This window comes from Oncorhynchus gorbuscha, linkage group LG20, assembly GCF_021184085.1.
Source record: "Oncorhynchus gorbuscha isolate QuinsamMale2020 ecotype Even-year linkage group LG20, OgorEven_v1.0, whole genome shotgun sequence".
In the NCBI taxonomy this organism is placed as follows: domain Eukaryota; kingdom Metazoa; phylum Chordata; class Actinopteri; order Salmoniformes; family Salmonidae; genus Oncorhynchus; species Oncorhynchus gorbuscha.
The window spans coordinates 18,766,396-18,779,058 of record NC_060192.1 but is presented as its reverse complement, the minus strand read 5'-3'; the positions used below and the strand labels follow the sequence as shown (position 1 = coordinate 18,779,058).

The following is a 12,663-nucleotide window of genomic DNA, read 5'->3' as shown; positions in this document are numbered from 1 at the left end:
CATTGAGAGATAGAGAGAAAAAGAGGTGGCGAGGGCGAGGGAGAGAGAGAGATGTGGCGAGGGGGAGGGAGAGAGGTGGCGAGGGAGAGAGGGGAAGGGAGGGAGGGAGGGAGGGACAGACAGAGTCGGAGGGAGATGGCGAGGGAGGGAATTGACGAAGGAGAGAAATGGTGGGAGGGAGATGGCGAGGGGAAGAGAGAGAGGGAGGGAAAGAGAGCGAGCGAGAGAGATGGTGACGCGGGGATGAGAGATGGGAGAGAGAGGGAAGTGGTGAGGGGAAGAGAGAGAGAGAGGGAGGGTGGAAAGGAGGAGAGTGGTGGGGGAAGAGAGGGGAGTGAGTCAGGCGTGTGGAGAGTGAGGGAAGGGGAGAGCGCTTGGAGAGAGAGAAAGGGAAAGATCGGAAAGAGAGGTGCTTGTGTGGTAAGTCACTTCATACTCTTTATCAAAATTATTGTTTGATGGATGATAGACTAGTTAGATAGCAACACTAAGTGTTAGCCTAAATGTTTTTGCTTTGCCAGAGAGTCAGACACATTTAAATTCATTTATAATACCCAGTAAAGCAACATTTGAAGGGTAGTCTAATTTTGTTATGAAGTTTTCACAAGAAAAGTTGCTGCTGAAAATGTGACCGCCTATAGCAATATCACTGTTGTATCGTACTACTGAACATTCTAGTCTCTGACCTGATTCTGGTTCTTGCTCACTGTGAGTTGCCCCTTGTTCACTGTGAGTTGCCCTTTGTCTATATCATGCTGCACCAAATTGAGTTTTAAAGGTTTTCAATTATCAAAGCAAATGTTTAGTCAATCTAATTTGCTACCAGAACGTAATGGGATTGTACGTTGTGTATCCAGTTCGATTTGTTTGGCGATAATGCTTGGTGTTGATTGTGCCATAATGGCGTGTCATTATGGTATGACATCCAGGGTGATAATAACACCATCAGCCATTACTGATCCATGATGTGTCCTATGGTTTACCGCCTTTGATGTCTACCATTAACCTGCCAAGGCATTTATCATCAACATGGAGGCAGGATCACACACTTCTTCAGTGCAGAGAATCATGTCAATGTATCCTGAGGGTGGAAATTGGAGATGGCTATACTGTAGTACTGGGATGTTGATTCTGGATAATTTATGTGTACTGTATAAAGAGGTTGTGCAATGTTTGACCCAAATAAACAAAAGTGATCTAAATAGTGATGAATAATCATATTTACATTGGAATTAGCTTGTTATAACAGTATACATTATTTGTAACATATTCATCAACATATTAACACTGAGGTGTTGATAGCTTTGAAAGGTCTAGTTTCGTTATTCATGTGAAATTTAGAGTTGGCAAGAAAGGAGGTTTATTTTTACATTATGTCAGGTGACAGATTGAGCAACCTTGAAGATCTAGGCCAAGGTATAAACCCTAGGTAGGGCATTCTCAGCACTGAGGGACGTAATTGGTCAGATTGTGAGAACACTGTTATGCTGTTAGTGGTGCGTACTGGCGGCAGAGAAGTCAGACGCTGGAGAGCAAAAACTGTTTCCAAACGGCGCAGTTTAATAACACAAAAAAACCCACCGGGAAACAGAACAATCAAATCATGGGTATATGACCCGACACACACCAGGACAGACGTGCACAAGCACCTACAACAACCGATCACCGACAAGGACATGAGGGGGAACAGAAGGTTAAATACACAACATGTAATTGATGGGATTGGAACCAGGTGTGATGGAAGACAAGACAAAACCAAAGGAAAATTAGGTCGGTGACTTGGACCGCCGAACGCCGCCCGAACAAGGAGGGGGACCAACTTCAGCGGAAATCGTGACATATGCGCTATTCCAGGCAGTACGCTATTCCAGGCAGTACGCTATTCCAGGCAGTACGCTATTCCAGGCAGTACGCTATTCCAGGCAGTACGCTATTCCAGGCAGTACGCTATTCCAGGCAGTACGCTATTCCGGGCAGTACGCTATTCCGGGCAGTACGCTATTCCGGGCAGTACGCTATTCCGGGCAGTACGCTATTCCGGGCAGTACGCTATTCCAGGCAGTACGCTATTCCAGGCAGTACGCTATTCCAGGCAGTACGCTATTCCGGCAGTCCAGGCAGTACGCTATTCCGGGCAGTACGCTATTCCGGGCAGTACGCTATTCCAGGCAGTACGCTATTCCAGGCAGTACGCTATTCCAGGCAGTACGCTATTCCAGGCAGTACGCTATTCCAGGCAGTACGCTATTCCGGGCAGTATCAAAGGCGTATTGTATCCAAAGTGCTAGGAAAAGGTTTCAGAACAACTTAAACAACAACAACTTGATTTTTAATGCAACACACAGATCGCCAAAATTATGTAGAGGCAGTGTTGGAAAAAGTACTCAATTGTCATAGTTGAGTAAAAGTTAAGATACTTTAATATAAAATGACTCAAGTAAAAGTCAGTCACCCAGTAAAATGCTACTTGAGTAAAAGTCTAAATGTTTTTGGTTAAGTATCAAAAGTAAATGCTGCCAAACATACCCTCGTAAAACTGAGCATCCTACCGATCCTTGACTTCGATGATGTCATCTGTAAAATAGCCGCCCAACACTCTACTCAACAAACTGGATGCAGTCTATCACAGTGTCATCTGTTTTGTCACCAAAGCCCCATACACTACCCACCATTGTGACCTGTACGCTCTCGTTGGTTGGCCCTCGCTTCATACTCGTCATACCCGTCGCCAAACCCACTGGCTACAGGTTATCTACAAGTCTCCGCTAGGTAAAGCCCCGCCTTCGCTCACTGGTCACCATAGCAGCACCCACTTGTAGCACTCGAGCAGGTATATCTCACTGGTCACCCCCAAAGCCAATTTCTCTTTTTTGGTAGTCTTTCCTTCCAATTCTCTGCTGCCAATGACTGGAACGAACTGCAAACATTTCTGAAGCTGGAGACTGATATCTCCCTCACTTGCTTTAAGCACCAGCTGTCAGAGCAACTCACAGATCACTGCACCTGTGCATAGCCCATCTGTAAACAGCCCATCTATCTACCTACCTCATCCCCATACAGTATTTATTTATCCTGCTCCTTTGCACCCCAGTATCTCTACTTGCACATTCATCTTCTGCACATCTACCAATCCAGTGTTTAATTGCTATATTGTAATTACTTCACCACCATGGTCTATTTATTGCCTTAACTCTCTTATCTTACCTCATTTACACTCACTGTACATAGGCTCTTTTTTTGTTCTACTGTATTATTGACTGTATGTTTTGTTTATTCCATGTGTAACTCTGTGTTGTTGTATGTGTCGAATTGCTATGCTTTATCTTGGCCAGGTCGCAGTTGCAAATGAGAACTTGTTCTCAACTAGCCTACCTTGTTAAATAAAGGTTAAATAAAAAAAAAATAAATGGAACTGCTAAAATATACTTGAATATGAAAAGTAAAAGTAAAAAACCTTTAACATTCCTTATAATAAGCAAACCAGACAGCAGAATTGTCCATGGGGCACACTCTAACACTCAGACATAATTTACAAACGAAGCATTTGTGTTTAATGAGTCCGCAAGTACAGATGCAGTAGGGATGACCAGCAGTGTTTTCTTGATAAGTGTGTGAATTGGACCATTTTCCTGTCAGAATGTAACAAGTACTTTTGGGTGTCAGGGAAAATGTACGTAAAAAGTACATGATTTTCTTTAGGAATGTTGTAAAGTCAAAATTGCAAAAAAAACATGAATAAACTCCTTCACTGTCAACTGCGTTTAATTTCAACAAACTTAAAATGGGTAAATATTTGTATGTAAGTCGCTCTGAATAAGAGTGTCTGCTAAATGACTTAAATGTAAATGTAAATGTAATGTATGAACATAAGATTCAACAACTGAGACATTAACTGAACAAGTTCCACAGACATGTGACTAACAGAAATTGAATAATGTGTCCCTGAACAAAGTGGGGGGGGGGTCAAAATCAATAGTAACAGTCAGTATCTGGTGTGGCCACCAGCTGCATTAAGTACTGCCGTGCATCTCCTCCTCATGGACTGTACCAGATTTGCCAGTTCTTGCTGTGAGATGTTACCCCATTCTTCCATCAAGGCACCTGCAAGTTCCTGGACATTTCTGGGGGGAATGGTCCTAGCCCTCACCCTCTGATCCAACAGGTCCCAGACGTGCTCAATGGGATTGAGATCCGGGCTCTTCGGTGGCCATGGCAGAACACGGACATTCCTGTCTTGCAGGAAATCACAAACAGAACGAGCAGTATGGCTGATGGCATTGTCATGCTGGTGGGTCATGTCAGGATGAGCCTGCAGGAAGGGTACCACATGAGGGCGGAGGATGTCTTCCCTGTAATGCACAGCGTTGAGATTGCCTGCAATGACAAGCTCAGTCCGATGATGCTGTGACACACCGCCCCAGACCATGACGGACCCTCCACCTCCAAATCGATTCCGCTCCAGAATACAGGCCTCAGTGTAACTCTCATTCCTTCGACGATAAATGCAAATCTGACCATCACCCCAGGTGAGACAAAACTGTGACTCTTCAGTGAAGAGCACAGCGATGGTGGGTTTGTGCCCATAGGTGACGTTGTTGCCGGTGATGTCTGGTGAGGTCTTGCCTTACAACAGGCCTACAAGCCCTCAGTCCAGCCTCTCTCAGCCTAGTGCGGACAGTCTGAGTACTGATGGAGGTATTGTGTGTTCCTGGTGTAACTCGGGAAGTTGTTGTTGCCATCCTGTACCTGTCCCGCAGGTGTGATGTTCAGATGTCCCAATCCTGTGCAGGTGTTATTACACGTGGCCTGCCACTGCGAGGAAGATCAGCTGTCCGTCCTGTCTCCCTGTAGCGCTGTCTTAGGCATTTCACAGTACGGACTTTGCAATTTATTGCCCTGGCCACATCTGCAGTCCTCATGCCTCCTTGCAGCATGCCTAAGGCATGTTCGGGCAGATGAGCAGGGACCCTGGGTATCTTTCTTTTGGTGTTTTTCCAGAATCAGTAGAAAGGCCTCTTTAGTGTTCATAACTGTGACCTTAATTGCCTACCGTCTATAAGCTGTTAGTGTCTTTACGACCGTTCCACAGGTGCATGTTCGTTAATTGTTTATAGTTCCTTGAACAAGCATGGGAAACCGTGTTTAAACCCTTTACAATGAAGATCTTTGAAGTTATTTGGATATTACAAATTATCTTTGAAAGACAGGGTCCTGAAAAGGGGACATTTCTTTTTTTGCTGAGTTTAGTAAAGTACAGTACAGATACACCAAAAAACTCCTTAAGTAGTATTTTAAAGTATTTTTACTTAAGTACTTTACTGTGTAGAGACCATAATTGTACTGCCAATGATTGCATTGGGCTAAAACTAGAGAATCACACTAATAGCCATTCCAGAAACAGCTTTCTCATATTGAATTGCACCCCACCAGAACAGCCTCAATTCGTCAGGGCATGGACTCTACAAGGTGTCAAGTGTTCCACAGGGATGCTGGGCAATGCTTCCCTACAGTCGTGTCAAGTTGGCTGGATGTCCTTTGGGTGGTGGACCATTCTTGATACACACAGGAAACTGTTGAGCGTGAAAAACCCAGCAGAGTTGTAGTTCTTGACACAAACCGGTGCGCCTGGCATCACTACTATACCCCGTTCAAAGGCACTTCAATCTTTTGTCTTGCCCATTCACCTTCTGAATGGCACACAACCCATGTCTCAATTGTCTTAAGGCTTAAACATGTCATTCAGATTTTTTTTCGTCACTGGCCTACACAAAATACCCCAGAATGTCAAAGTTCAATTTTGTGTTTAGAAATGTGTACAAATTAATAAAACATTAAAAGCTAAATATTGTAGGTATTCAACCCCTTGGTTATGGCAAGCCTAAATAAGTTCAGGAGTAAAAATTTGCTTAAGTTGCATGGACTCGCACTGTGTATTTTCTAATGCCTACCTCATATCTTTATGCTATACATACAATTATCTGTAAGGTCCCTCAGTCGAGCAGTGAATTTCAAACGCAGATTCAACAACAAAAATCGGGAGGTTTTCTAATGCCTCGCAAAGAAGGTTTGTCAGAAGAGTGAAAATAAAAAAGCAGACATTGAATATCCTTTGAAGCATGGTGAAGTTGTTAACTACACTTTGGATGGTGTATCAATACACCCAGTCACTACAAAGATGCAGGTATCCTTCCTACCTCAGTTGCTGCAGAGAAAGGCACTGAAGTAAAACAGCAAAAAATGTGTCAAAGAAATGCACTTTATGTCCTGAATTCAAAGCATTATGTAAAGGGAAAATGTAACACAACACATCACTGAGTACCACTCTTCATATATAAAATTAAACTGAATAGAGCTAAGCTCAGGCAAAATCCTAGAGGGAAATCTGGCTGTCTACTTCCACCAGACACTAGGAGACAAATTCACCTTTCAGCAGGACAATAACCTAAAACACAAGGCCAAATATACACTTCAGTTGCTTACCAAGAAGGCAGTGAATGTTCCGGAGTGGCCGAGTTACAGTTTTGACTTAAATCTACTTGAAAATATATTGCAAGACCTGTAAGGGGTTGTATAGAAACTATCAACAACTAATTTGACAGAGCTTGAAGGTATTATGAAAATAATAATGGGAAAATGTTGTGCAATTGTTGTCCAGGTGTGGAAAGCTCTTACAGTCTTACCTAGAAAGACTCACATCTGTAATCGCTGCCAAAGGTGCTTCTTAGATTAGATAGATAGATATCTGTATTTCTATCTATCTACACTACCAAAAGTATGTGGACACCTGCTCGTCAAACATCTCATTCCAAAACCATGGGCATTAATATGGGAGTTGACAGACCATTTGTATGCGCTAAGTGCTTCAGCACTTGGTGGTCCCGTTCTGTTAGCCTTTTTGGCCTATCACTTCAAGGCTGAGCCGTTGTTGCTCCTACACGTTTCCACTTCACAATAACTGCTCTTACAGTTGACCGGGGAAGCTCTAGCAGGGCTGATATTTGAGGAACTGACTTGACGGTGCCACGTTGAAAGTCACTAAGCTCTTCAGTAAGGCCATTGTACGATGAATGTTTGTCTATAGAGATTGCATGGCTGTGTGCTCGATCTTATACATTTGTCAGCAACGGGTGTGGCTGAAATCAATTTCTCTGAGAAGGAGACCGTGATCTCAACTTGACTTGCTGTTTAAATAAAATCCAGACCACCACTTGCCCCAAACAAGTTATTATCTTATACAATTTTTCAATTTAATCTTTATTTAACTAGGCAAGTTAGTTAAGAGCAAATTCTTATATAGAATTACAGCCTAGGAGCAGTGGGTTAACTGACTTGTTCAGGGGCAAAACGAGATATTTTTACCTTGTCAGCTCGGGGACTCGATCTAGCAACCTTTAAGTAACTGGCCCAATGCTCTAACCACTAGGCTACCTGCCGCTCCACGAGCAGAACATGAACCACATAAAAAGGATATAAGAGACAATTGAGTCAATGTGTGTGGGATGAGGGGTTGTGCTGCCTCTTCTATCACTTAGCGTCCATGTCTCTCTCTTTCAGAAGCTAAGTCGTGACCCCTCTGATGAGGACTGCTTCTTCGACCTCCTCAGCAAGTTTCAGAGCAGCCGCATGGACGACCAGCGCTGCCACCTTGACGACCCGAATGTAGAGAACGGAGAAAATGGCGAGAATGGAGGGGCTGTCTCTCTTAATGAAATGCTAGGTAGGTTAGCGAATTAGTGCTGTTACGACAGTGTAAAGCTAGAGGATCCCTGATACTACTTCCATTAAGGATCTGCTGTGAATCTGTTTCGGTTTGAAAGGTGTACAAATCCAAATTCTAGGAGAAATCTATGTGAATGAGGATCCCTGAATTCCATTACTTCCATTAACTTCCTTTCACGTCAATGCATGACTCAATGTATCACTCAAAGCACACATTGCCGGACATCTCTAGTCAGAAATGTGTGGCATTGATTTTTTTTTGGGGGGGGGTCAATTACAGTAAAGGAATATAATCCAACTCCCTTTTCTCTCAGATCCAGCGCTCATCTCCTCGCCCCAGACAGAGGAGCTGTTTGACCTGATCGTCAGCTCCCAGAGCCGTCGCCTGGATGACCAGCGGGTCAGCGTCAGCAACCTGCCGGGCCTCAGGATCACCAATAACAACCTGGGCCACCTGTGTGTTGACACAGACCCCCAGGAGCCCAGCGATGACTTCTTCAACATGCTTATCAAGTGCCAAGTAAGGCCATGTCTCACTGCCTCAGCATCTCTATGGGTTAAATCTTAACCTTAGTCTCCCATTGACATCCATCGATGCGTAATTTAGGTAAAATACACAAATATTTGTGCTTATCTCAGGTTATGCAGGATTCATGAATTGCAGCACTCATGAATTGCAATTTTAGATGTATGTCTCTCCTTCTCTCTCACTGTCTCTCTCACTCTCATGGTCTAAACCAAGTCCTCCAGGATTGATGACCAGCGGTGCTCCCCACCAGAAGGGGGGCCCCGGGCTCCCACGGTGCCTGACGAGGACTTCTTCAGTCTGATCCAGAGAGCACAGGCCAAGCGCATGGACGAGCAGCGGGTCCACCTCCCCTCAGAAGAACAGGACGGGCCCGACTCCGACCCATCCGGGGACTCCAGCTAGGGGCCCAAGCAATCAGCCCTGGGGCAGGGTTTGAGATTGCGACCATTTGACTTGGCAATGCAAAACCAATTTTGAATTGGTCGCTAGGGTGTCAGTGAAAATGTTTTGCTTGTCATCTTAGTTTTTGGTTCACAATTAGCTTTTTTTCTATTATCAAGATTTATTCTAATAGCAGTGGGCAGCAACAATGGGTATGCAAACAATGGGTATGCAAACAATGGGTATGCAAACAATGGGTATGCAAACAATGGGTATGCAAACAATGGGTATACAAACAATGGGTATGCAAACAATGGGTATGCGATGTGCAATTCGGTCATCATCCACTGTTTGAATGAACGTGTCTAAAGGTTTTCCTAAAACACCTTTCCAATTAAATGTTGACTGGAAAGTAGGACTATCTGACAGAATGTGGGGCAGCAGGTAGCCTAGTGGTTAGAGCGTTGGACTAGCAACCGAAAGGTTGCAAGATCAAATCCCCAAGCTGACAAGGTAAACATCTGGTGTTCTGCCCCTGAACAAGGCAGTTAACCCACTATTCCTAGGCCGTCATTGAAAATAAGAAATTGTTCTTAACTGACTTGCCTCGTAAAAAAAAAAAAATGATTTGTATGATATATGAATTTTTCTGCTAACTCTGTCAGTGTAGCCCACACTGTACATTGCACAGTACAAGAACACTGCTAGGCAATTGAATTAAATGCAACTTAATTCTCCAATTATACTTTTTTTTATTGTTCCCAGACCTTAAATGTAGTCTCCTGATGTGGTTTAAGCATTGTTGTGGACTTAAAACATCCAAGTTGTTGTAGTTTTCCTATTAAAACAGTGTGATTGTGACAGTGAGAACCTGGAAAAAACAAGGAAAACTATTAAATTAAACCGGGAAAAATGAATTTACCAAAACTGATTTTATAGGGCTCTACACCTGTAGACTGACTGTTCAAAATCACTAACACTAACCAGGTTTCCTTCCAACCTTTTTATGTGAGTAAAGTACATGTCGGATGAGACATTTCATGACAGGCCAGATGTAAACAGCTAATATTTGGAAATATTATTTGGAAAGTAACCTTTCCAAATATTGACAAAACAAAATACGCAACACAAGGTGTGATCTTTTTGTGTCTAAAATTATGTGAGAAATGGCAGTGGAAATGCCTTTATGCACAAATATTGATCATCATATCAAAGTAAACTTGGAGTCACGTGGTGATATGTTGTGGGTTGCTCCCACTGCGACTTGGGAAACTATGCAGTTTATTAGGCTACAGATGAAATAGCTTATGGGCTGGTGAAAGTGCACAGTAATGAGCTTGATGCTCCTATATAATACATATCGAGGGTGTTATTCTGGTGACGTGATGCTTGGCTGCCATTTGACTAATAATCTGCCATTTGTCTATAATAATCTCATCATGTAGGCTATACCCGCACTGTTTCTGCAAGCTGTTGGCTAGAGGGCACGAGCCAAGACCAGAGTGGGCACATTCGCTATATAACTCAAAAACAAAATGTCACAGAACCATCAGTAGACTTGAAGATGTGATGGAAACCCATTTTTTTATTTGGTAACATCAAAAATAATGTGTATGGGCCGCACACAGCCTTTTATCCACATCAAGTCAATTTGATGGAAACTCATCTCTGGTGGGAGAAGTTTTGAGTATTCGCATGAAAATCGGTCGCTAATTGGATGGAAACCTAGCTATTAACACAATGTTTGAGATTTTGCAAAGGTTTTATTTTCCCCTCCAAACAATCAATGTTAATATGATGTTGTCAAGTTAAAATTGAATGATTTCTGTATGGAGGGTAGGACATTATAAGCTACTTGCTCAGCGTGCATCATTGCTCAGCGTGCATCATCCGCTTTACCAGGACAGTAATTCTTTTCATTTTGAGCCAGTAGCTCCCAGTTGGCACTGGCCCGGTGTGTCACTGGCAAATTTACCTGAATGTCAAGCCCTGCCCGAGGAATGCTAATTTACCAGATGGCTTTTCATTACTTGCCTGGTTCTGTATGGAATGCAGCTACATTATAAGTCACAGGTGAGGTCATTATCATGGGGTGTGACCAAATCATGTACTGGTGCCATCAACTGGTCTGCAACCCTGCCTGGGCCACCACTCGAGGAGATCCTTGAAGGGATAGGTGTGCAATAGGTGGCACCCTTTCAGCTGTTGTGAATCTGTTTAGATTTGAAAGGTGTACAAATCCAAATTCCAGGAGAAATCTATGTGAATTAAGTGTTTTGCTAGAGTTTGAGACGCCAACAAGATATTTACTCTACCCCATCTACTGCCTTAAATCAGTTTTTTTTTCAAACTCCGATTGTATTACTAAGTATCAGGGGTCTGTGATTTCAAAGCGTATAATGGCGAAGTGTTTGGTTTGAAGGATGACGATGATTGCTGCTGGTGATTTTTGTTGACGACAGTATTAGCTATGTCAAAATTGCATTCGGTATTAGACAACAGCTCAAGAGACTTCAGGAATAATTATAAAACAGCACAGTTAGTCAAGGTCTAGTCATTATAGAGTTCATGTCTTCTGGAGTACAAACAGGTTTAAAACAAAAAATTATACATTTCTCAAAATAAATGTTATGTTTAATAGTATACAAAATGTCAAGAATATATTGTTTTAGAGAGTTGAATCAAGCTCAAATCAAAGTGCATCTCTTCATTTAGGCCATGGAAGTGCCAATAGTGCAGTATATAGGCAGTATACTGATTGCAATCAACAAATGTCTAATGGTAACCCCCACAATGCCATCAACTTGATCAACCTTTCTCTGACCAATGACCTTAGAGCTGACAGTCCAATGGATCGGGGACTTTTTTTTAGGACGGCACAGGAGTAGATGTATAGCCTATGCATACACAATCCTGTGTTGCAGGGATCTCCTTCTACATTGCCACAGCTGTTAGTCTTCAGTTTCCAATTGTCTAGGAGGGGTTAGTTTTATATTCTGCTTGTATACTGTCCCTTTGTGGTGAAACATGTGTACTACAGCTGTCCTGTGTGTCCTATTGGAAATGAGACTTTGGTCATTCCTGAGGTTGAGGATGTAATCCTGTGAGCAAGTATAATGCTTTTAAGCACTTTTTATTATTTCAGTGACAAGCTATACATAACTGTACAGTATATACTTTGCATATTTTTTGCAGATCATTTTGTAAAGGATAGAGTATATTTGCAAAAAATGTTAGTGCCTTTTTGTATTTCTGTTCTCTTGTGGTTATCAGAATGATCCTGTAGAGTTATCCTGTAGCAGACCCAGTGGACCAGAGACAGGTGTATACTGAAGAAATGAAACTAAAACAGCTTGTAGTAAGATCTAAACATACAGTAACGTGTTGCCTAACTGATGATCCATAATGGACATTTTTGTTGCTCTTCCTCTTTGGGACTCCATTTGTAAATGTTAGTTTTACCGTGTAGCTCTACTTTGTACCTCAAGAGTCATGACCCTATCCCAGAGTGGGCCATAAACCTAACTCGGGATGGGTCGTGATCTATATGATTCATCTCGATCTCTGTAATAAGAGGCTTACAAGGTCCCCACTGTTTTCCAAACAGAGCTCATTTCCTCTATTTTTCCATAACTTATAAGGGTAAACTTGGTCCTGATCTATCCGGTACGCTTCTATTTGTCACTACCATATGTACATATATTTTTTTGTATTTATGTTCCATTTGAGGACATAAAGATGTCCCTTCTGCTTTTAATAAATATTGATTCCAATGTTTTATGTGCCTCTGTTGTCATGTCCCATCAAGTGTTCTACTCATTACCATAAGAAAGTCTGCTTTCAAACAACCGGCTTTGCTTCAACTTCAACACATTGCATGTGGGTGTTGTTGTGGCTACCTTTTTTTGATTACACCCCATACTATATTGCAGAACCATTCTTACGTCCACACCCAATTGGTGTAGTGTATGATTCAATTCCCCCCCCCACCCAAAGACCTGGATAGTCTTTAGATATCCGATATGTAATGTTTT

The 12,663-nt window shown here is 42.5% G+C and overlaps 1 protein-coding gene across 3 annotated transcripts in view; it reads left to right on the top strand.

Moving 5' to 3' along the window:
- LOC124006983 (G-protein-signaling modulator 1-like) overlaps positions 1–12,407 on the top strand; it is a 67,270-nt gene extending 54,863 nt beyond the window's left edge. For all 3 annotated transcript variants that reach the window (XM_046317201.1, XM_046317202.1, XM_046317200.1), the window contains exons 12-14: positions 7,555–7,717; positions 8,034–8,239; positions 8,462–12,407. In XM_046317201.1, coding sequence (XP_046173157.1) covers positions 7,555–7,717; positions 8,034–8,239; positions 8,462–8,650 — 558 coding nt within the window. In that variant the 3' untranslated portion in view covers positions 8,651–12,407. The remainder of the gene's footprint in view (positions 1–7,554; positions 7,718–8,033; positions 8,240–8,461) is intronic.
- The last annotated feature ends 256 nt before the right edge of the window (positions 12,408–12,663 follow it).